Consider the following 26,565-nt stretch of genomic DNA (forward strand, 5'->3'; position numbering starts at 1 on the left):
TACTAAGCAGTGGCCCGAAGAACTACATGATAGAAGGAAGTTTCAGGGACAGATTTGCTGTTGGAACAAATACCAGCAAAAACACAGAAAGAGAAGTGGCCCACTGACAACATATGGAGTCACAACTTCTATCATTTTACGCAGAAGTGTGAAAACAAGAATAACAAAAAATGACAAGGCCAAAATTGATGAGAATTATCACACAGGGGAAAAGGCTCCCCATTCCCAAAGTGGATTGAGAATCACTAAGTGCTACATTGATGACCTATACCAACGTAAGAAAGTCTGCCAAAGCAAAAAAAATACCCACCTCCACACCCCTAAAATAAACAAATAGCAGGCTCTTTCCTTGGGCTTAGAGAGAAAGAAACCTCAGTACCTTGAGAAAAGGGCAGTCAAATCTGAAGACAGAGGATGTGATTTTTTTTTTTTTTTCAAATGATAACATAGATCTAAAGAACTTTTTCATATTTTGAACAGACTTCTAGGCTTTTTAAAACTCCAGTGAAAGCAGAAGGATGTATTAAAAGCGCATTTATTCTTTAACCTACTCCGTGTCTTTGGCTCCACACCTGTAAAAGTTAGAAGGGATATTTTAGCAGCTAAGTAAAAATAGGGACAACTTCAAGTAATATATTCTCCCAGTATTTCTCTGATCACACAGGTTTTAAACAATGAAAGAAAAAAGCCTCATGTAGAACATCATATGAAAAATTCCACACAGACTGGCGAAGCTCTGTAAATCCGATCTAGGATATGGCTGTATTATCAACACTGATGGATAGGTGTTTTAGTGAAACACAGAAAGTTTTATTGTAGATACCCAGTCCAAATGGCTGGGGGGTGTGCTGATTTTGGCTAGGGCAGAGTTTTTTTCTTTATAGTAGCTGGTATGGGGCTATGTTTTGGATTTGCACTGGAAACAGCGTTATTAACACAGGGATGTGTTAGTTACTTCTCACCCCCCCCACCAGGGAGCAGGCTGGGGGGGCACAAGGAGCCGGGAGGGGACCCAGCCGGGACAGCTGATCCCGACTGACCCAAGGGATGTCCCAGGCCATAGGACATCATGCTCAGCATAGAAAGCTGGGGAAGAAGAAGAAGAAGGAAGGGGGGACATGCGGAGTGATGGAGTTTGTCTTCCCAAGTCACGGTTCGGCGTGATGGAGCCCTGCTGTCCTGGAGATGGCTGAACTCCTGCCTGCCCGTGGGGAGTGGGGAATGAATTCCTTGGTTTGCTTTGCTAGGGCACGTGGCTTTTGCTTTACCTATTAAACTGTCTTATCTGAACCCAGGAGTTTTACCTTTTTTCCGATTCTCTCCCCCATCCCACCAGAGTGGAGTGAGTGAGCGGCTGCATGGGGATGAGTTGCCAGCTGGGGTTAAACTACAAAACGGGAGTAATATGTTAATACCACATAGTACAAAAACCAATTACATGGGCCTAGTCCAAGTTCATCAACACCTGTAGGATGAAATAGTCTTTGGATAAAATCCATTTGCTTTTTACATACTGCTGATATGTTCAGTGGGACAGCAAATTTATCACTCCCCTTGTTAAATATATTTTCCCTGCTATCACTCTCAAAGTATTTTGAAGACCAAACATTTCAGGGCAAGACCTACCCCTTAGGCTGCTCCTGTTATTATACAGTCAGTTCAGGGTAAATATTCAACTCTCTCTGACTGAAACTTAGCAAACCAGAGCTCAGCAGTGGGATTAAGCTTGGAACTGAATTTTCTGAACAGTACCGTCTGTCATAGAAAGCTACTCCACAAAGCTTTGTAAATCTTAGAAAGCTCTAGCTATATTAAAAATGGTGTTCAACAATGTGACCTAGCAAATCATTTATTTTTGCGCATGTACCACAATTAATCCATCTATCTCATCCTATCTTAAGAAAACCCACTTTATTAGTGAGTAAATGACAGCTCATAATTTGCTAGATTATTGAAAGCATATTAGTTTGTAATTATCAAACAAGCGCCTATTCTTAACCTCATGAATTTGTTTCTTTCATTTGATGAAAATAATGTGCAATGCTTAGTTGAAAGTCTTGACAAGCGGGCATGAAACAATATTAGAAAGCAGAATGTCAAGCCTGACTTGAGAATGCATCCCAACTCCCTTTGTTTCAGACTAGAAATGCTGAAAATTAAATTACAGGGAATCTACCCACCTATTTTAATCTACATTACTGCAATCCTATTTAAAAATTATGCCTCTCTCTGTTTAAATAAATGTAATAAATTCATCTGAGGTTTTGAAAGCATAATTTTGAACCTTGGTTGAAAGCTAGCTACTATGCTACAACTTCAACTCTCTACCTGTATAGTAGCTCAAAAATTAGGATGGTGCCAAAAGAAGTCTTACAAACCATTTCTTTTCTGTAGTTCGGTGTTCCCTCTGTGTTTGACTATGGTTGTGTAATATACCAGATTGTCTAAGTAATGGACCTACCTAGGATTATTTAGCATCCGAGATCATTCAGTGCATGTTAGGACAGCATCACTACAACTTCTTGTGGTCAATTTAAGACTAAATTGTGAAGGAATATGAAACAAGCCGAGTGAAGCTATAATGCTTATATTTTCATCACTGATGGCAAGTGATGACCTCCAAAGTTGGAGTCATATATATGTCAATCAACAAGCCTCAGCAATTTAAACTATTCTGCAAGGGTAATATGATGCAATGTTCAGTGGAAACTTCAGGCGGGAAAGACATCTGCTGGAGCTGGAGCCAAAGTGGATTCTTTTTAGTAAAAACTCCTCAGGTGAGTTCTCTTCTTCAAATCTCTGTTATAATGTTTAGCACACTGTAAGCATCACAAATACTGCAGCACTTCATAAATTAATGAAACTAAAAGTAAGCAACGTGTATACAACTATGGACTAATTAAGTGGGCAATGAACTACTGAAAAATAAAAGCTCACGTCAATTTGGTTTTGCTTTATAAAAATTGTTTCCAATTTTGTAAAACTCTGTTAACTAATTAGGCAGTTAATTTTGAAAAGGGAACAACTATTGTGCTCTACATAGCTAAATGTTAGCAGAATCCTGTAGAATATTGTAACATTTTGAAGATAACGTGTCAGTAATTTCAGAGGTTAGAAAAATAAACTGCTTCTTTTTTACTTTGATAAACAGAGTATCTACTGGAATCTGACATTTATCAGACTCACTAATAACACCAGTGCATCTCAGCATTTGCAGACAAATTTTCTGAAGGTGCTTTTTCCTGTTGTGAAGCTTAGTAAGGACACTTATTGTGAAAGCTGGAGGAAAGAATGATACATGCCTTTGGGCAGACTGTTTGATCAGCAAAGTGGTATGTTGTGTTTCTGCCTCTGAAAGTGCATGGTCTCAACATAAAGATAAAAAATTAAAAAAAAAGATCTAAAGCATTAGCAAATGCTGTGAAAGTTACCACAGCTCTGTGCATGTGGATGAATGTCACGTGGTGCAGCAGGATGTTAAAATTGACAGCTGTGAACAGTTGCCTTCAGAGAGGTCTATTATAACATTTTTTTTATTTTACAATGCCTACTTTCTGGGCCTCTAAACTAGGCTGAGCTTAGTAAAAGTGTATTATTAATCTGAAGGAAAAATCTTCCAGGCAACAAGAGAGTGAGGATTTGGTGGGAAATTCCCAGTGACTCCTGCTACCAGCCAAAGCAAGCCAGCTCAGCTGCAGGCTCAGTCCACGGCTATCACTGGAATTCAAAGGAGTTACTTCTTATTTGTACTTGTGATAAAAAGACTTTTTTCCATTCATGCTTCTAAGCAGAAGATCGGCGTAGCCTTACCTTTTCTTCCTATGTCAGGAATGATCTAATAGTACAATTAAGATCAAGTTCACCTTTGATTTTATCTGTTTAGTAGTTCTGAGCATACAGGCACAGAACAAAGAAAGCTTACAATCTAAATGCTAGAAGCATCAAAGCTAAATTAATTTAAAACTATTAAATAAACACAACGAAGAGTACATTATAGAGGAAAAATTTCACATAGGTAGAGGAAGATAAATGTAACTTTTCTATCACTAATTTGTAGGATTTTATAACGCAGAAGGTGGCTGAAGATCTAATGCTTTAGACTTAGGAGTCACAAGGTAAACACCATTTCACCCAACTTCCTTATTTGCTTCTATTCCATTCCTTTTCCAGTGAAACCACATTTATGCAAGGCTTTAAGAAATCAGTCCAACGTTAACAAAACATATTTTAACAATACATGGCATTTACTATCAAATATATCCTGAAAGCTTTTGTTCTTCAAAGTTGGGAAGCTGAGACACCCAAACTAATAATTATCCTGAAATGATTAGTTGCCATCATGTCTGATCTCAGCTAAAAGTTAATAATGACCTGCAAAGTATTAATGCCCTACATTGGTCTGCATAAAGTAGAAGGCAAGGTACATGTTTATACAAAATATAAAGATTAATATATGAAGATCACTTTAACCTGTCCCACGTCAAGGGTAGAACTCTGTGTATAACAATGAATTAATGACTTGGCAGTCACTAAGATGGGGGTTTAGGAATACATTAAGCACTCATCTACCTAAAACTCTGCTCCAAGGTAAGAGACTGCAAGGATCTGCACCAATTAAAGAGCATAATTTAATGTGAGGATAGATTTTGTTACAGAGCTTGGTCTTTTATCTCCTGTGGAGACCTTTTGAAAATGTTCATGTAATTGTCTCTAACTGAAGTACACTACTGTATCTAGATCACCAATTATACTCAAGCACAACTTGCAATATTTTTAAAATACTTCAGAAGTAACAAATAGCAGTAACTATGAGGCACTTTTAAGTGTGAATTTACATAGAACAGACAGTTCAGTAGCTACACTTTTCAGCTATATATTTCTGTATCTTCGTCTCACTTATTTTGTGCTGAATCATGCACACCTATGAAAGACGTGGTGGAAAGATAAAATACCTGTGTATGTTAGATTTAGCGGACTGATGTATCTTCATGGGACACATTTACGTTGTATGACTTCATGACCCCTCTCTTCCCAGCTTTGTTCTCATTGTGGGAACATAATAAAAAAAAAAAAAGGTCACCTATCATGAACCCGGGCTTCAGTTATTGTTTTAGAAATATTTTTTTGTCTCAAAAAGCGAAATTATTTCCTAACTTACTTTCAAGGCTGAGTTTTCCTGATTTTGAACCTGGACACTGTAGAGCACAATCACCCTAAAAGCAAATGTAAGGAGGATCCACTTGACCTTGTATAACATAGTGAAAACATTTGTATGATGTCCCCTGCTTGCCACCTGCTTCTATAAAGTGGTAAAAGATCTATGCTTGGACTGGCTGGAACACGCAGTTCTCAATCAGACCATGGACTAGAGCAGTATCTGTCTAAAGCTGTTGCAGGACACAGTAAAATGCTGTACGTCTTTGGACACTATCTGTGCAAGGACTAGGGATAAATATTGGTGGGGGGCAACATTTTCATCAGAAAGCCCATCCTTTGGGTGGAGCAGACATTTCATATCCCTGGGTAAATGATGATATGTCTGCATGTTCATTTGATTCAATTCTGTTTGTTTACTCATAGACAGCCAATCTTAAGACTTCAAATTCCTGTGCTTTCCAAGTTATTTCAGGCCAGCTGACCCACAATTATTAACTAAGGAAAGATTCCTATCCCATTCCAGCTGTGAAGTAAAACAAAGTAGTTAATCATCTTATGTTTGCTCATTCCCCTCTCTCTTCTCTCCTAGAGGCACATAAAATTCTATCATACCCAGCAAATGTTCCAGGCACACAACTTAATTTCTACTGATGCACATGCCTTGTGTTTTAGAAGTTGTTTCTATTCTTTCATCTATCTTATTCCAAGAAGAGCCTTCCTAGTTCCTTCATTTCCTTTGAATGAATGGTTGTCCACCAGCTGCCTATCTATTAATTTAGAAAGAACTGAGCAGAATTTGATATATGATGTATCTTCAATGACTGGCTTCCCATCAAAATAGCACCTCAGTGGGTTTGAACTGCTTTGTGCAATGTTTTGAAGTAGGTGACATGATCAGATCATATACTTTGCAATTTTGTTACATGAGGTCCTCTTATGCAAGTAACCTTTTAGATTGCTTGAATTTCCAAATCCATTAACATAAAAAAAGATTACCAATAAAATGGAACTATGGAAATATAGTATAGTCTATGATCAACCATCATGGTTTTTAAGCCTTTTTTCATGACTGAACACAATCAGTCCTTTTTTTTTTCTGCACATGAACACATACCTCATACGCGCCTGGTTTCTCGCTCCGCCTAATATACAACTCAAACTCTTCATTAATTATTTCACTGATCATTCACCATCATTCCCAGCATTTATGGTTTTCATGGTCATTCTTGAGTCTGTTCAGACCTACATTTTTATTAGTGTCTTTGTTTCAAATCATATTTTATTTAGTACAAAATACTGACATGAACTACATGGGACAATAAAAGAATAACCAAAATGAACAGTTTGTCTTGTCTTTGCGTTATGACCTGTTTGTTGATTCTCATAAATCCACATAATGTTATTTTCAAAAGGCACTTTCTGTACAACTGGAAAAAATCACCATGTGAACAAAATCACTTCCACCAGTGTATAAAATTCTACTATAGCCCGCTGACTAAACTATCAAAAATTATACAAGTGTATTTAATCACAGTTAACTGTAATCATTAGTAAGCTGGTATTTATGAAAATCTTATTCAGTTATTTTCAAATGCAATCAGGACCCCAATATGTTTAAAACTACACTTCCTGTATGAATCTGGCAAGGTCAGGCTCTGGTTTCATGTATATCAATAATTAATCCAATTAAGCTTTGAAAAGGACTTGTTAATCTACTGTGTATTGAACATGAGCTGCCTGGAAGATATGAAGATGTAGGTCATGAGAAAAATGCCAAAAATGGAAACAAAAAGACCCCATTAAAATACTTTTGCACATGTTCTTGCACATGGAAGTAAGCAAACAAAGTGACAGCAGTGGAGTAAAAACAGAAGCTAAACTTTCAATGGTTAGTATAATTTAATTAGCTGTAGAGGAAAACTGTTGAGGCACTATTGTTCATGAAAGCCTATGGATTTCTTCCTCCAAAAGATAAGCTAAATTAAGAATGTTTTGGAAACTTCAGATTAACACTGCACAGCTGTTGCTAGGGCCTGAATTTATGGGTAACAGCAACTGCTGAGGTTCTCTCCATCAAGACAGGGCTGAGGAAAGCCTTTAGCAGGGAAACGAGCAATGGGAGATTTACTAATTAGGAGAATTAATAGATATGTACCTTTTCATTAAAGCAGAATGGCATGCATGAGTGGACAGAACAAAGGGAGAGGAAGAAAGGAGGCAGAAAATGGGAGTAAGAGTTGAAAAATTACAATGAAAAGCATGAAGCAAAGAAAAGCAGCAGTATAACCTGCTTCACAGTAAGATACAGAGAAAAGCAATGAATAGGCAACTTGGGAATGTTGCCGTCTATTCCTCTCCGTGTGTGGTCCCCAACTGTTTGTGATGTTGGGAAAAAATAGGGTATAATGAAAAAAGAGCTGGAAGGCATTAGCTGATAGAAATCTCATACTCTTATACTTTAAAGTGATAAACAGAACATTTGACTGTTTGCAATGAGGACAGGAGGTGTGAGATAATGTAACAGCATTCTAACATATGTTATAGTATTGCTCATATATCTGAGTTTTGGCAAACACTAGCAGATAATCTATAAGAAGATACTAACAGCCTGTGCATTAACACTACATGGTGACTCAACATCAGAAAAGTGAACAAGGGTGGTAAAGTAACATTATCCTTATGAATAGCAAAAGTAGAAATATACGGGTACTGCCATAGTGGTAAGTTATCAGTGAGAGACCAAAATCCTGTGTTGGTTGATGAAAAAATGTTACATAAAATTTAAATTATATGAGTATTTCAGATTTATTTCTTACATGCCTCATCACCTGGCCATGACTACTAGAGCACTTCTTCTTGCCCTCTTTTCATGGAACAGAGGTATTTCAGCTGCTGCTACATCTCCACACTGCCTAGACTGAGACCTTGAAGAATTGCTCTTACAGCATCTGCGTTGCCTTTTACTTTTGCCTGAGCTTTAGCTTTAAGTATCTGCAGATGGCATCATGTTTATATCAAGCCTCTCAGAAAAACAGCAATTTGACATCTGATGGAACTCCCTCTACTGGAAAAAAGGGAAAGATGCTGCAATAAGGTTCCTGTGGGTAAGCTACTCTTCCCTCTTCCTCACATGATGTTTAGGTGATCAGGGCAATGAACTGCTTCTTGTATTATGGGGACAGTCCTTCGTCACCATTATATTATGTATAATACCTATGTTGATGATAGGGTGCCCCACTGCTTGAGATAAGGGTTTCTTGACCCTCTGATTCTAAATGACCTCATACACCTTATCTATCACCTGAGGATACTTTATATACTTACTTAAAATGTGTGTGTATATATATGATCAATACATCTTATAAAGTCACTAACATCTCGAGATAAATGATAGTTTCTTCTACTACAAAACCCTGATTAGCTCCAGCTTTGACTACCTGATTCTTCTTGGATATTGCAGACTCACAAGTAGTAACATAATGTAACAGAGACGGGCCCTCAGAGCCTTACTGATCATAAAACTGTATTGCTCTGCTATAAAAGCATTAAATTTAGATTACTGTACTATGAAATTGTCTTTTATGTAAACTAATCCCCCAATAGTTCTACTTATTACTAGGTTGAAACTGCTTCTGAAAGAAGCTGCATGAACTTAACACTGTGCTCTGACTTGGTGGGAATGACTAAAATCTGCTAATAAGTAATTAACTAATTCAGCATGAAACCTACTAACACAGTCACTGGGAGGAAAGGTTTAGCTGCTAATTCTTCTTGCAAAGGTAACAAAGAAATTAGGAGAGATTCCAAGAAATCACTACATGTTGTATTGGAACATGTTATCAGCAGGAGTAGGCAATATACATCTCATGCCCTGGAACAGCATGACTGTTGTTGCAAAGCAAGTAACATTTATTTACTGTGATCATACAAAGTCATGTAAGGAACTGGTGAAAGCACCTTACCTACACAAACATTGGTGCATCTTTCCCTTCTGACATCACCAACAAATGTCTTAGCTAGTTATGCTGTACAGAACTCTAATTTTAACAGAGATGCAGCAATTTAAACTAATTTTTCTACCCTTCTACTACAAAATGAATATTCCCTGTAAATACAGGCAAAGTTGCTGGAAAAAAATAATTGTCATTCTTGTATTTGATCAGCTAATTAAATTGTGGTATCAGCTGAAGTCTAATGCTGATTCTTGAGTGTGATCCCAGCCTCTGTGGAAGTAATGTAAGCAAGACTTGCAAGAATATTTAGTTATTCCTGTGAGATCAAATGATTACCAGAAGGGCTGTCTTCCCTTATTAGGAAATATGACATCAAAAGGCTTAGCGGGAAAATATGCCTATCCTATGGAAACTTCACTTACCCAGGATGAATGGAATATTCCACAACTGTCCTAACAGAAGTCATGCAGGAACAGAGAGATTGCATAATGTCCTTAAGAAATCTATCCATTGTGATATCCCACCTAAGGAGTTAATGGCTGAGTACTCATTTGAGAAAAGTTCTGATCAATTTAATGATATCAAATAATCCAAAACACAAAGAATGTCCAGTTTTATTGAATAAGTTACAATATTCCTGTAAGAGAAATGGAAATCTTTCCCACTTTCCATTAGGAACACCTGTAGAATCTCTCCTTCTTTAAATGAGACATTTTAGGCATTATTATCCCAAAGATAGGAACACTGACATTAAGGGTGGAAGAAGACTACCTACTACTCATCATTCTTCTTACTGAAACACTTCACATTGAAGAGTAACAGGATAAAACACACTAACATAGAGCTGAATTTCTAGAGTGAGCACCAACTCTGGATCACTGGGTTTCCTCTGTGCCCTGTCAAACCTTATGTGTTGCTGAGCCTCAGGAAGGGCCGATGGTACCATGTTCAGCATTATTTACTGCTGTCAGCTACAGCAAGTAAATCAGAGCAAGGAAATCTCAGGCCTAGTTGTCCTCAAAGACAATTAGGTTTTATAAAGCAAATTCCCTCATCCTGGGCAACTGGGCTCTAACTGTATAGTAATGCATAAAAATATTTGTTGTTTCCTATTCCATAAGAGTTTCATATTTCAAATGGACAGAGAGTTTAGTGAAGCCCTGCATCAGGCTCCTTCAGAAACAGCCCTTTAATTAGTATTTCCCATCAGCTGAATAAAAAGTGCAGGCTTACCATAAGGGAGGACTGAATTGACATGAAGCCTTCTCTCTACTGCCAGGAGGGAGGCAGGGACTCAACCACTCACTGGCATGAGCTGCCCCTGTGGGAATGGTACCAGAGGATCACTCTACCCACCTCATCCTGGAATATGCTTTGCAAGCTCCCTCTATACAGGTATATATGACAATTTCTTTGGGGTTTTGATTATGTATGGGCGAAACCGAGAATTCATCTATTTCAGAAGAGAAGGGTTAAGATTAACAATACAGCAGAAGCAACATTTCACAGTTAATGCAGAAGTTTCACTTCTATACAATGGCAGAAGGGACATGAACATTCATTCATATCCTGCTCCTTCACCATCTCTTGGAGATTTCATGACATTTTAAAAATTTATCTTAGTTCTGGCAGAATTGTGTCTTCAGTCCTCCTCCAAATCTGAGTAAGTCCTAATAATAAAACAACAATTCTAGCAAGGCTGTAGTTTATAATTTTCAAATAAATGTTTAACAATTTTTTTAAACTAGGATTGCTTGCACAATTTGTTCTTAAAAAACATAACTGACATGTATGTTTGTATTTCTGCTCGGGTTGAATAACGCACAGCTTTCAAACAGTTAAACACAGTAAGTATAAATCATCATGCATTTCTATCAAAGTCAATGGTAGGATGAATTTCGCTTGCCAGCTTGGTAATTATTACAGATGTTACGGTGACGGATGATGATGCTAAGTACTACTGTAGCTTGAGGACTGGTTAAATTAGAAAATATACACTTACTGTTTGAGAAAAATAGGATGACACAGTTCCTCATATGCCTTTTTTTCTATATGACCATTAGACTTTAATTTTGCATTGCTGGCCAGAAGAATAGCAGGCCATTTGTACACAATTATTGCTGTAAACAGATTGGGAATGTTCAAATATTCCAGAGACATAGCTACTGCACATATACAGAGCAGCTCAGCAGCACACACATGAAAAATCTAAATGGAGAACTTAGCACATCTCCATGTCATTTGCAATACTCAGCATGTGCTGTGGAAATGGCCTATGCATCCACACTGAAATTTAATGTGGACAAGATGCATCAAGCTGAGTACACATGCAGATGCCACGTACAAAGGGCTTATTCATGCATTTCTGCCTGGGAATTCCCAGGCAAAGCACGGGAGCCATAAGCAATGGTTCCTATTAAGATTGCAATCTAGGTTTATATTTTTTTGAAAAGGAGAATTTTATTTATTAGTATTACTGTACTGAGACATTAGTATTACTGTACTTAGACACTGTGAAGTATGTTCTCATTATACTTTAATTTTTCAAATACACAAATCTTCACCTCAATTTACTCCAAACCTGAAAATCTCAGCCCATTAATTTTTTCCCTTGTACATTTAAGGTGTTGTTGCATGAACTTGTAACATGCTGGTTAAACAAACAAACAAAGTACTATGACTAAGTACTGATTCAAGAAATAATGTTTGTTGGAGACATCATGATTCTCTGAGTAAATATCAGAATGGAAAGGAATAAGAAATGTTTAACAAATATCTAGCTTTTTATGTCTTTCCAATGAGTTTCACCAAACACTTGGTGAAACATCCATTCTTGAATGCTTTACAAATGCTCCATTAATGCTGGAAGCTCTAGACACACCAAGAATGAAATGAAGATCGAATATTGTGAATCACCATTCCTCATCACTGACAGAGTAAGGAATTATTGTGAGCAACCACAAAGCAGGCACAGCCTTGGATTAGCAAATCTCTGAGCAATGTGCTGAAAAGGTTTGACTGCCATCTACAGATAATAGTAATTAGTGCACTGCTAGCAACAACGACAAAAAATACTACAAGCCTAATAAACATGCAGTGCAGTTATTAGAGGAAAACTAATTATTCATGTATGTATAAAACAAGGGTGATAACCTGAAAAGCTTCTTATTTTTTTTTCTGGTAAAAATACAACAGCACACAGAAACACCAGCTTCCTTCATTCTCTAGAGTGGTTTGAGATCTAATAGATACGAATCCACTGTATACTATCGGCTAAATATTACTAGATAAAAGTGAAAAGTATTAACATTTGCCTTGTATTTAAACTAGGAATTACTAAATGCTGGTTTTCACGTATTAAGTTCTCAGTTAAAACTATCTTAAATAACTTCTCTCATATAGTGTCACTGGTTAGCAAAACCATAAAACTTTTAACTGTATTGTAAATATCTAATCATACATATACTGTCCAAATACTTGTAGGTGGGTACAGCTATATAAACATCTTCTATTTAGACTTATCTGTTAAACTTAGGCTTCCTAATCAGGCTAGCTCTCTCTAGGCAGCACATATGCCAACATATCACAACACAAGTAACCATATAAAGATTTTCCTTCAGCTGTTCAGCACAGCTAGCACAGTAGTTCAGTTCACCCTTGTCAGACATATCCCTCCTCTTTTCACTCTGCCTTAAAGCCACTTTCTTTTCTTCAACAGCTGCTGCCAAGCTGTCTTTACTTCCTCTCCAAGCTAGCTAACTAGCTAAGCAGTTACCCTGCTAAAATCCTCTTTCAAAAGTTTTGTCCTAAACTTGCAGACTAATTGTATGGCAAAAGGAAAAGACATCAGTAAAGCCATGGGTTTTAGGGGTTGAAGATGAATAGCAAAAGGACTTAGAGCCATTCTAAACAGTATCTCTGTAATTAAACTAAATTACTATATTTAAACATCATATGCAACTGTTCTCAAGAATTATTCTACATAGATCAGTATTTCACATAAAAGTTTAAATGCAGTGTATTTAAACAAAAAAAAGCTAGCAGACAGAAGAGCCTGTGAGCCCAAGCTGAAGTTAGCCTTGTCACCTTCCAAGTCCTTCAGCAGCCTGAACCAAGCACAGTATTCCAGTAGCCAGAGATATCTGACTTCTCAGTATTACTTTTGTACATGGAGAAGGAAAGGTAATAATGGCATTTTTATGCTCTTATACCTCAGTAGAAAATCCCTTCTATCTTAATCTGTTACCTTCTGCAATCTTTTCGTTAACGACTCCCATTTTTTCCACCCATGAAGTATATGCCTTTCAGATAGTTTTTCTTTATATATAGTTTTTCTAATTCTCAAACCTTTTTCTACTTATAAGAAGAAAGATTGAAAAACAAAGACATTCAAAACCTCCCTTCCTGCTTAAAATGCTTACTAGAGATCAACATAAAAATGAGAGAAGCTGTCTTTATGTCAGGGCATTGAGTGCACTAATACACTTTAACAGTCCTGACCAGTCCGAACTGGAGTCTCCACCTACACCCTCTTCTCCAAGGCCCAGCAGCTCTGTTTAAGCTCAGCCCTGGGACATTAGTCTCTAACTGAGCTGGTCTCCAGCCATACCCATACCCATGCCCATGCCTGTGCTCCTGCCCAAGCTTAGAAGAAACCAATGAGATTACAATAGAGTTACTATTTGAAACCTGGAATTGTCAGCAGGTAAGAATGACTAGACATATTATTGACAATAAGCTTGCACATCAGTATATGAAAATTTAAAACTGGTATATTTGTGACATTTAAATAAAGCCACATTTAACAGAAAATGCAGCAACTTTTTTTTTTAGTTCCCACTAGGCCAAGCCTTAAAATGCCTTTGTTTAGGTTCCTCCATACATATCTTGGAGGAAAGTTGACTTAGACCACCTTCATGAAAACTGAATTTCAGCTGAACATGCTGTTCAAGTGAAATGTTTCCTATAGCTGTACCTGCTTTGACTATACATTCTTTGGCAAATGTTTGTGAGAGAGTAACATTCATTTTACAGCAAAGCAGCTGCAGCACTGGACTGAGAATGGAGGAACACGAGTTCAGCAGCTTGTTAAGACCTGGAATTAAAATTCTATCAGTAAATCAGGGTATCTTCAGAAGTAAATAAGTTCATTAACTACTACTGCAGCTAAGTAACTCAAGGATGGTAACTATATCTTATGAAGTAATGAGACCAAAACTGAGAACCAAGGCAGATCACACAAGTAATGCCTCAAAGTGCAACAAATTCTGATTTGGAATGCTACTTAACATATGACTTATTTGGGGGTTTTGAGAACTTTGAACATGAAGTTAGGCCTCAACTCTTCACAGGTACAGATAGTTACCTAGATAGTTACCTAGATAGTTACCTAGATAGTTACCAACCCTTTAATACCATGTTTACAGATGCTGCTTATACCAGTGAGGTGTCAATTTATAAAAAAATTTATATTTATTTATTTTTTCTGATTGACTTTTAGGCATAGAGATGAATCATTAAATTCCTGGTAAAAAGACCTCTGTACTACACACCAACCAGCCTGACTGCAGTCCCCAGGGCAGTTATAGCGTAAATCCTGCTGGAAGCTGTACCTAGGGCAAGGACAGGAGGGTGGCTGGGAACAGCCATCATAGATTTAGGAAGGGAAAAACATGCCTGACTAACCCAGTCTCCTTCCATATGGAGACGACCGGCTTAGGCAAGTGCAGCAAATGTTGTTTACCTTAACTTTAGCAAGGCCTTTGACACAGTTTCTGTGGTATTCACAGTATTATCATTAAAATGCTGAGACATGCTTCGGTTAGATGGATTATAAAGTGAGTGGAAAATTGCCTGCACCATGAGGCTCAAAGGGTTGTGATCAACAGTATGAAGTCCAGCTGGAGCCTGGTCACCAGTGGCACTCCTCAGGAGTTGGGATACAGTGGCCGATACTATTTAAAGTATCTGGGCGCAGATGATGGGACAGAGGGACACAATGGAAGTTTGAGGAGGACCCAAAAATCTGGGTGCAAGTGGTTTGTAGGGCTGTTGTTTAAAGGAAACTCAGCCTTTTCAAGGCTGGAAAAATGGGCTGACTTCTGACAAGGCTCAACAAAGGCAAATGCAAAGCCATACAGCTGGTGACAGAATAATGTCATGTAACAGCACAGGCTGGGGCCAAATGACAAGGCAGCAGACCTGCAGAGGAAGACCTGGGGTTCTGGTGGATGGCAAGTTGACCATGAATCAGCAGTATGCCTTGTTGCAATGCAGCCTAGTATTGCTGTTTGACTTACGCTAGCAAAAGGTAAAGGGAAGTGATTCTTCCTTCTGTTCCAGCGCTTGTGTGACCACATCTGGGTAGAGTTGAGATCTCCACTACAGGAAGGAGACCGACACACTGGAGCAAGTTCAGTCAAGGTCCACCAAGATATTCAGACCACAAAATACCCAGAGGACCTGGGGCTCTTCAGTCTTAAGAGTGTGGGAGAAGGAAATCTTACCACTGTTATAAATTACCTCACAGAAATGCCTAGAAGTGAGGGAACCAAACTCTTCTTGCAGATGCATATTGACAGCATGAGAGACAATGGATACAAGTTGCAACAAATTGACATTAGATCTTAGGAGACACTTTTCACAATGGGTAGTCAAACACTGGACCAGGCTGCCCAGAGAGTTTGTGGGATCTCCATTGCTGAAGACGGTCTGAATTCAACTGGATAGGGTCCTGAACAACCTGACCTAAGTTGGGCTTGCTTTGAGCAGGGGTTTAAACCAGAAAGCTTTCAGAGATGTCTTCCAACCAAAACTACTCAATAGGTCTAAACATATGCAACAGACTTAAGAGAAATGTTGAGTCACCATCCCTGGAGGTATTTAAAAGACATGTCAATGGTTTGGTGGTGGACTTGGCAGTGTTATGTTAATAGTTGGACTCAATGATCTTAAAGGTCTTTTCCAACCTAAATGATTCTACGTTTCTATGATTTTAAACATGTAATCAGTGTCAAAATAGCAAACTAACTTTGCCTGAATGAATGCACCAATACGTGCTGGAGGCCACCCAGCTTGCCAGAAAAGGCCCTGGGAGTGCTTACGGACACCAAGTTGAAGATGAGCCAGCAATGTGCCCTTGTTGCAAAGAAGGCCGATGGTATCCTGGGCTGCATCCAGCAGAGCGTTCCCAGCAGGTCGAGGAAGGTGATCCTTCCTCTCTGCTCAGCACCGGTGAGGCCACACCTGGAGTGCTGGCTCCAGTTCTGGGCTCCCCAGTACAAGAGAGACAGGAACAGACTGGGGAGAGTCCAACAATGGGCCACCAACATCAGTAAGGGATGGAGCATATCTCCTATAAGGAGAGACTGAGAGAACTGGGACTGTTCAGCCTGGAGAAGTTTCAGGGGGATTTTATCAAATTATATAAATACCTGTAGGGACGGTGCAAGGAGGACAGAGCCAGGCTCTGTTCAGTGGTGCCCAGTGATGGGACCAGAGGCAACAGGCACAAAGTGAAGCATAGGAGCTTCCCTCCAAACATCTGGAAACACTTTTTTACTGTGAGGGTGACCAAGCACTGGAACAGTTTGCCCAGTGAGCTTGTGGAGTCTCCATCTTCAGGAATATTCAAAAGCCATCTAGACATGGTCCTGGGCTATAGGTGTCCCTGCACGGGGCTGGACAAGATGACCTCCCGAGGTCCCTTCCTATCTCAATCATTCTGTGTGATTCTGTGTGTAAATTAAGATGTTTTAATGGGTCCAAAAGACCTGGTAAGGAGTCCTTATAGAAAAAAAGAAAATAATTCTTTAAAAAGAAACTCACTGTAAAAAGAAACAAGCTTCTCTGTAATGGAAATGCAACATATTGTCAAAGAAATGGAAAATTATTGAAGACAGAAAGAATGCAACATGGATAAGGATAGTTCCATTATATGCAACTATCAAACAATTCTGGGAAGATAGACAATTCAACATTCACTGCAAAGGAAAAGAAGAAGAAGCTTTTGCAAAATCTATCATTAGACTGTAAAATGCACTGCAAAGATCTCAGCAATCTTGTTTTGTATAATCTTGAGACATTACCATATGCAAGTCCTTACCTGTGTTATGAGCTATGTGTTCCAAATTAAGTCTGCACATTTGTATGCCAGTAACCATACACATTACACGTCCCTGAAACAAACTAGCTTTCTGTGTAACTACACAGAACTATTAAAAAACATTAAGTATGTGTTTCAAAAATCAAGAACTGAGATGTCAGAATACTTCTATACACTAAGATGCAAGAGACCTGCTAGTATCCAGTGATCACTAGAAGTGCTGTGAGGACCTTTCCTGCCCTTTATATTTTAAGTCCAGTTGTGCGATGAACATTATCAATGCACTCCATTGTACAACAAAGAACTGTATCATGAGGTAACATGAATAAAATTATGTACTAACCATGGCAGTATACAAAAGCTTGTCTGAGATATGTCAGTTGCTAAGCTTTTACAGGTAACACAGAGCTGTTTCAATTATCTACAGTGTATTTCTCTGATATGACACAAGCCTCTAAGTACCTGCCTGCTAATATGCTTAAATTCTCTCAGCATTTCTGCCTTCAGCATATATTTAAATTTTTATTGACATCTTAAAAATATACATAAAATCTCCTTCATAAGGAATCTTTCCATAAAGTAATTTTAAATACTTAAGGTTGTTCATAGCTTTCCATTTTACCAGATGTACCAAAGCTGAGGAAGCTATATTTTATAGGACAGAGAGACATATTCTCCTTTCATATGTTCCTTGGTTTGCTGACGTTCTATTACCTACTATTTGAAGCAGTATGAGAGAACTAGGAAGACTTTCTACAGTTTATTCTCTTTTATTATTTAAATTTTTCATAACTATACCTTCCTACAAATACTAGAGTGCAGAAGAGCTTTCATCATCTACTACTTAAGACTTTCCCACAGAATTTATGATTACTGACATTAATCTATTTAATAAATAATGATGTTAATGATGGAACTCTTTTGTCTCAATTACATACCTCATCATCAAAACATTTATTATTCCACATACAGGACTATCTTCTCATGTGGCTATACCATCCATAAATTTTCTCTAAATATTTTCAGGAAATGTATAATTTCAATTGAATTCCCAACATAGGATATGAATATTGGATTAATTATAAGTATCATGTGTTGAAATTTTACATTTTCCAAATACGTTTATATTGTTGAAAAGGAGGTCTGTTCAGACATGGCCATGGAAGTGAGGAAAAGGAAAGTAAAGATGTATTTAATTTACACTTAGAGACTTCAGCCTTTTTTCTTACCTGAGTACCCAAACAAGCAACCATCATGTGAGTGAGAAGTTTAGCTGCAAACATTGCACACCTGGTGCAGAAAAGGTGAGAGATAATAGCCAAAGTGAAACCTACACAGAAACAAAAAAGAAAAAGAAAAAGGAAATTTAAAGCTTAGGCTAATGTACAATGCTAGATAAGAACAATGTTGGACCTCTTCAAGGTATAGATCATTAACAAAACAAACAAAAAACCCCAACCCAAACCTTACAGAGAGAATATGTTCACTTTGGTTCACACTGGGATCATTCATTAATTTTTTACTGAAGTACTAACATCTATTTAACTTTTACAAAGGCTTGGGAGCTAAAATACTGCATATTGTAAACAAGCCATTTTTGCAAAGGTGGTTGTTTTTTTTTTTAATTTCTGCATGATGTGGATGATTGTCATAATAGTTAAATGTAAAGCAAAGGCATCTCTTTAGTGTTCGTATTACTGCATCCAAAAATGCTTTTAGGAATTAATAAATTAAAAATTTCCCCCAGCTGGGTAGCACTGCTTTAGGAGATAGCTATAACCTTCTAAAAGCCAGTCTGCCATTTTATCTGCATTCAGTATAGAAATCTATTATAGCAGTACTCAGAAAGAATAACATCACTTTTCATTTCACTAATTCATTGTGAACATGAACAGAAGTGGGAAGGGCCCCTTGCCTACCAGTAAGTAGTTCTTGGAAGAAGGACCCTGGGAAAGCTGAGCCACTAAGGAAAACACTGCTGAAGTTCATCTAGAGTTAATTGTTTGTGTACTTCCACACCCCAAGAAGGGCAGGAATTTGGATACGTAAGGCAGATCTTTTATTCTCTCTTGTGACAGACTGGTTGCTCAACTAAAAGTATTTGTAAGATATGAATGAAGTAGATCATTGCAGAAAGAATAATTTCTAAACATTTCAAAAATTAGCTAGTGATATTTATATAACTACTTACATAAGAAAACTTCAGAAATAATAATATCCTATTTCACTCTACTGTGCTATTTTTATTTTTTTTTTATTCTTCACATGGAGGTGGAGATATTACAGAAATAAATAATAACTTTATAGCTCTTTAATCTAAAGCAATTTGTTAATCACTAGATTTAAATATATAATCATGTAAGGAAACACCTTCAACCAGCCAAAGAAGCTGAAAGGCATTGCAGATATAGTCAAGGCAAACACTTAACCAGACTAATCTGTTCTAATTTTTAAAATACATTCTTATGACACATGACTACAGTAAACAGCTAGTGCTGAACAAGGATTTGTAAGTCTTCATTGATTTGCATTCAGCAAAATTTTTCTCTTGGCTTCAGTTTCTACAGCATATTGGATTACTTTGTATTGTTTTTTTCTTCAGTTTATATAGCATTTTTCATTCTATGGCATATTCGCCTCATCAATTTACTTTTTTTTTTTCTGTAAACCAGTAATTGCATTTTTTTATTATAGTTTGTCGGTTTTTTTAACTTTCACTAACACAATCTAAATTAGAAGCTGAACCGTATTTTAAAATCTGCTTATTTTTATCTGCTAAAAATGTCTTTCATTGTTAAATGAAACAATCAATTTGTATGAAGTAGCTGCAAACTAGAGGGTTTTCTTCTCTTCCTTTGTCTTCTTTTTTATGGCTAGAGTTTCAAAACAATTAAGGAGCCTAGCTTTAGTCTGTTAGGGCAGTTTGCTGGGAGGGGATAAATAGGGGATTTAGCCACTTGCATTGTTTTTGTTACTTATACAGTGATGACCTAGTATAGAAGTCATAAACCTCACAAGGAGCAGATGAGAACCCCATTTAAGTGCCTTAAGGTCAAACTAAGAATCTCTTTAGCATGTTTTCTCAGTGACCCTGTTACTCTATAGTTCCTGCTTGCACACTGCCTATCAAAACAGGAAGAAAAATTTACTTTCGTCTGGGATTGGCTGCAACATAATAGTGAAACTGATTCCCATGTGAAAGATGTAATTTCCATTTCCTTCAAAAGCCAAGTGGAGTTTAAAACTTAGATCTCCTACTTCCTGTCTGACATTTTGGGACTTCTGCAAATGCTATCGTAGCTGTCAACGAAGTGAGTCATGATCCTCATAGGTTAAACTCTCAGGCTGCTCCGAAGATGTTAGGTAGCAGTTAGGCAGCAGACTGTAATGGAGCTCTACGTGTGTGATATGGAATATATCTCCCTCAAGTTATCACTCCTGAGTATAAATTGACAACTAAAATCATCAAAGAGCTTTTAGGCTAGGTAGAAAAGTATCTGAAAGATTTGACAAAGAGGACAACTGTACTGCTGCTAGAGACACAGGTGAATTTAGGATTTTTAAGGTTCTTCCCCCAAATGAATGATGTATTTCTCTTTTGTATGGTTCAATAAAACACTCAAAGGAAACATATTTCTTCGCTGGACTTTTTTTTTCAGTGGCAAAATTTGTCAGTGTGCAAATACCAGACCAGATGTCAACTTTAATACCATGAAGTTAGTTAACACTCCTCCAACACCCCTCCAAATAAAAAAATTGTCATCTTACTAAAATCACTAAAAAATCAGTCAGTCTTACTGGTCATCAGTTGTTATTAATGAATAAAACTGTCCTAAATCAACTGACCTGAAATGCAGATGAATCCAGAAGAGAAAAAAGCCTCATTGTATGAAGACAAGTTATCTGTTTGGGCATAAACTGAATAAATGGACATATGAGAACAAGAGCATTCCACATAGTCTGACGTGTCATCAACCACTTTGCAGAAGCCGCTATCAGACAGCCAGCTGCAAAACAAAAGATTCACAAAGTTGGAAATGGACTTGTGTAATTTACATGGTAAGCAGGCTTGAAAATTGTTGAAATAACAAGTTTTCTAAATGGTCGCAGAGGTGTTTTGTGTAATCTTATAGGTGCCGTTCTCAGAACAGCACATTTACATAAAATTAAAATATAGCTTTTTTTTACTTTTATGATTTAAAAAATTTGTAAATATATGAAAATGAACATTGTTTTCCACTAGAGAATTTTTGTGGCCATGTCTTTAAAACTTCTGCAGGATTTACAGGTCTGCCTGGCTTTTCAAATAGTTTGTTACTTAACTTGCACAATACCTTACCCCATTATGGAGAACACTTCATTTTATACTGCTATTTGTTGTTTTGAAACTAAAATTCATGTTTTGTTTTCTTTCAGCATTGCTGAACTGAATTTGAAAAAGGATACTACAGGTGACAACCTAAGCCATTTCTAGTGGAAATCATGTCTGCTCAGTGATATAGTGTCTAGATGAAAAGAGAGCATACAGCTAAATTCTGTTGCAACTCCCTTCTGAAGAGAAATAGTTTATATCAGTGACAGATATAATCCAGTCAGTCTAATGAAATAATATCTAAACTAACTAAATCTCAGCAGCATACAGAACATAATTCTCTCCAAATTCATTTATACTGTGTGAACAGGAATAGGTTAATCAAATAATGGGGCATTGAAGAGCATATACAGAAAACTTTATTCCATGGTTTGCAATGGTATGAGTAGCAACAAGAATGAAAAATGACCAGCAGTTCACCATTTCTTCTAAAAACCAGGAGACACCAACTTAAGCTAGTAGCAGCAATATTAAAAAAAAAAAAAATAACAAGAACAGGAGATGGCTTTTCTGTTAAGAAGTAATTGTCCTATAGAGTTCATTATCAAAAGATGTGCTAAAATTCTGGGTGGTGCAAGGAAAGAATAGACAAGCTGATGGTAGACAAATCATTTGGGGTATGAAATACCCAAAATCACATTCAGCTCATAATGTCACTGGAGAGAATACTATTAGGGAATATACTATTTATGCTTGTCCTGATCTTAGTCTTCCCTGGGCATTTACTTTCAGCCACCACTGCAGACAGGACACTAGTCTAGAAAAATCCCTAGTCTGCCCCTTAACAGTTTTTTTTTTGGTTCACTTACAGAGTGTCTTTCACAGACCCAAAGAAAAGAGTGGATATTAGCAAATTAGGAAAATTCTGAGCCAGTGACTTGAAGTAATACCAGAGATGCAGGTTTAATTCTTTCCTTTCATAAGAGTGGACTTAAAGTGTTGTCTGATAACAATTGTACAGAGTACAAAGTTATTAATATTAATGAAGGGATGCAATTCTGGGATTTATGGCTTGTCAGCATTGCCTAACACATCATTACATAATCTAAATGCTATTTTGGTGAAAAAAGCCAAAAGTGGAATTCTGAGAAATGTCTCAGCTAGAATAACTATGCATTTTATTATATAGAAAATAATACAAAGGACAGAAAAATTAAGGAAAAAAGACAGATAGGAAATGGATCAATGTTATAATTGCAAATGATCTAATTGGAGTTATCACATCTCAGGAAGATTCACAGGTTCACGGTAGAAACTGGAAAACTAAACAGATTAATAAAATAACCTTTCAGCAACTTGATTCCAGAGGAGACATAGAGACTTGTGTGGAACAATCCGACTTCCTGTAGCATAAATCCGATAAATTACTTCATTGTTATCTTTCAAAGGGTGTGAACTCCGACCCTTCAAACTCATAGAGAAAACCTGAAACAACACGTACAACATAAATACAAATTTAATATTAAAATTCAACAGTCAGTGCTTATTTTAATCAGATACACACAAAAATGTTCACATTATTTTAAATACATTTAACATGTTTTGAGCAATATCTAAATTAAAATACTTTATTGAAAAAATAAATTGCATTATCTTCAAACCTTGTTCTTCAGGGCAAGTTCTTTATCTCCAGTAAGGAACCACTGCTGACTGCTGTATTCTGTGAACTGTACAGATTCACAGTTCTCTTCTTGAGGAGGTGATAACACAACAGACACGTCTAGTAAATGTTCAGGTACTTGAATAGAATCCCCATCTTTTCCATCAAATCTGTGTCCATTGATTTGCTGAGGAAACCAGTTGTGAGCCATTATTGCAATGTAGGGGCAGCTGTCAAGGATATTTTTCCCTCTGTTGAAACAGAAAACCCATAGGGCTGGTAAGTGGAACTAAGTTTCACTATTCTTCACAGAATGAATCTAAAATGTATTTGTAATTAATACTTTATTCCTCCATCATTTTTAGGCTTTATGACATTTAATTGACAGACAGTTTCAGTTTCTGTGAAAAAAAGAGGGGCTGAATGATGCATTTCAGCTTCTCCATTTCTCTTCTGGGTTTTGCTCACCATGACCTGCAACCAAAATCCCTCCGTAGTAAAGTAGGTTATCATAATACTCATCTTTATAACTCGATGTAGAGATGAGTCTACAAGAAGGAGAGGCATTAAAATGGATGAACTTGCTTTACCTCTTTTTCCCAACAGATGATGCAAAAAAACTTGGAATAAAGAATTTGAACTTTCAAGTTCTGACACTGTTCAGGATATTTTTTATATTTATGCCACTTACTGTCATTTGGCTGAGATGGGCTTCATAATCGCTACAATTTAGGAAATGGCAAGAAAAGTTACATCTCCAAAAGAAGATGAGATAGAAATCTAAACTATGCTGATTTTCTGAGTGAAAAAAAGTTGTTTTGTTTTGGTTTTTTTCCTAAATTCTGCTACCACTTGTTTAATAGATTCACAGTGGGAGAAACCCACTGTTTAAAACCACCTGTCTCACGAAAGAGTGTCATCTATTTCTGCAGTCACCTATTTCCCCTGCCTATTAGCCTGACCACAGAGTATTGTGCACTGGCGGACAAAACTAGCAATTTTAAAATAATGTTCAAGTGAGCAAAACCAAGCACAGAAATTACAAAATGCCAGTAGAAATTTGGGGTTACTTACTCTCATCTAAGTGTTAGAACATAGCTCTCCATCATACAATTACATATTATTTTCTTAGTAAGATTAATGAATACTTTTCCAGGCAATATTTGAGCTAAAGGTAAATTCATACATCCCCGATCTCCTGACTTGTATTGCCACAGCTGCTCCCTATCAGCGTACCAGTTATTTTTGACACCAGCTCACAGTGCCAGGGTGGTGCTTTGCAAGATTGTGACAGAGTGCAACGCATTTTCACTTAGGTAACATATTAGATGATAGACAAGTCCCTTTTCTAAAAATGTCATTTAAATTTTGACTATATTGGTAAGTTGTCATGTATTTCCAAAACATACTATGAATTCAAGTTTACTAACCTTTCTCCTGGTGATCCACACATTATCCCAGTTAACAGGGAAAAAGCAAACTTCTCAGTCACCTCAGCAAGCAGGCTATATCCTCGTGTGTCCTCGCGTTTCGGGCTAGCCAGAGCACAGAGTATTTCATAGAAAAGACTTCTACTTTTATCAGTGAGTAACTGTTTTTCACCTACATCTGTAACCTAATGAGAGGAGAAGAAATCAAACGTTTTATGCTTATAATATTTCCTCATGTTGAATGGTTTAGCAATACCTCCATTTTTATCCCAATGTTCACTCTGAAAGTTCAGGATATTTTTTCCACCTTCTGATCACTGCTGCCAAGGTGTGACATGCAGTCTGTGTCAAAACTACATAAAGATATGCTTACTAATAGGGATTTGATTATTAAAGAAACCATGTGGCATTTTTCATTCTTTCAGAAATCAAAGATTGTTGAGCCCTGAGAATTTTTTATATTATTTTCTCTGTTTTCTGTGTCAAAATGGCAACAATCACAAATGAACTGTTGTTCATCAATATTGTTATACTGCTTTGTGTCTAGGTATTTAAACATTTTCCAGCTCCTGTGCATTACTCCACAAGTTCAGAAGAGCCAGAAAGCTTTAAAACTAGTCCCAGAGCTTTCACAGAACTTAGTGCAATGCTGAAGTGCTCAGCTACCCTGACAACCCGACTCCCAAAGCTACTGCAGGAAAAAAGACAAGCTGCATGCCTGGCTAAGAGCACAGCAGACTCCAGCTGGCCCTGGTAGGATTTGCTGGTGTGTTGACTGCAGTCAGCTGTGAAGATACGAGCAAACCTTGAGCCTCACTGTCTTATGCCAGGGCTAAAACCAGTAAAGATGTGGCCTCAGAATCAAGAAACCATAATAAGCTCTATGAAAGTATGGGCACCAAAAGGAAAATTTTGCACAGCAGAAAAACTTGAGCTATATGTACATATGCAAAATCAATACTGGTTGCTCTTTTCAACCTATTTGATTTTTGATTTCCTGCCACCATCCTAACCAGTGGCAGATGAAGTTCTTCCTTGACTGTGGGACTTCACAACTTCTATTTTTACCTTTGCAGCCTGTGCGCCTGAGTCACTGCTATGGATGCTAACCTTGATCTTATCACAGGCCTACATGTTATTATACTCTTATTATAAAAGTCTTTGGTCATTCAAGAAAGAGCAGGAAAGGTTTACCTTATCTATTATATGCATCACAGCAGTAAGCTGCTCTTCTGTAGTTTCTGTAGCCACTTTGACATTCAGATTCTGGAGGACTCTGCGTAAAATGGTGTCATCAAGAGGCTGATGCAGTTGATCAATCAGCCCCCAAACTGGCAAGGAGTCCAAATCCGAGACAATGGTGACGTTAGCAATACCATACACATCACCTACTCTGGCACCACCTGTGGGGTTAGAAAGTACAACCTGGAAACGTTTAGGAAATGGGTTTAAAGATCCTGTCTTTGGAGTCAGGGTCACCTCCAGAAATATATTTCTCTGTCCAGGTTCAAAAGTCAATAAACCTTCAGATCTGGCAAAGTCTTGTCCTGCCACAGCTGGAGATATGAAGGTCCGACCAATAGGTTCAGGTTTTTGTAGCTCCTTAAAACAAACCAAAAGAGTTTTAGGTAACATTATGATAGATACAATTGTTCAAGACCAGCTGCTGTAGAACACATATATTTTAAATGGGTAAAATTTAAATGTATAAAAAAGAAGTCCTCTTTCAAAATGCAGTTAAGAATTATACAAATATTACATTAAAAAAAAAATCTCCCTGAAATAGCAATCTGTCACTTGTAGTCAGTGACAACCTAGGGGAAGATTTATAAATATTGTCAACAGTAAACAGGATCCCTCTCTTTCTTTTCCAGAACAAAAAATCACAAAGCTTTTCTGGATGAATTGATATTATAGAAATCTTAGCACATCTGTAAGGTGAATTCCAG

The 26,565-nt window shown here is 37.3% G+C and overlaps 1 protein-coding gene across 1 annotated transcript in view; it reads right to left on the bottom strand.

Moving 5' to 3' along the window:
* The window catches only part of ADGRV1 (adhesion G protein-coupled receptor V1), a 284,664-nt gene that overhangs the window by 143,556 nt on the left and 114,543 nt on the right, over window positions 1-26,565 (bottom strand). The window contains exons 79-84 of the mRNA XM_049794659.1: window positions 25,811-26,218; window positions 24,617-24,801; window positions 23,188-23,437; window positions 22,872-23,011; window positions 21,061-21,221; window positions 18,444-18,544 (exon numbers count right to left, since the gene is read on the bottom strand). Coding sequence (XP_049650616.1) covers window positions 18,444-18,544; window positions 21,061-21,221; window positions 22,872-23,011; window positions 23,188-23,437; window positions 24,617-24,801; window positions 25,811-26,218 — 1,245 coding nt within the window. The remainder of the gene's footprint in view (window positions 1-18,443; window positions 18,545-21,060; window positions 21,222-22,871; window positions 23,012-23,187; window positions 23,438-24,616; window positions 24,802-25,810; window positions 26,219-26,565) is intronic.

This window comes from Accipiter gentilis, chromosome Z, assembly GCF_929443795.1.
Source record: "Accipiter gentilis chromosome Z, bAccGen1.1, whole genome shotgun sequence".
Classification (NCBI taxonomy): Eukaryota; Metazoa; Chordata; class Aves; order Accipitriformes; family Accipitridae; genus Astur; species Astur gentilis.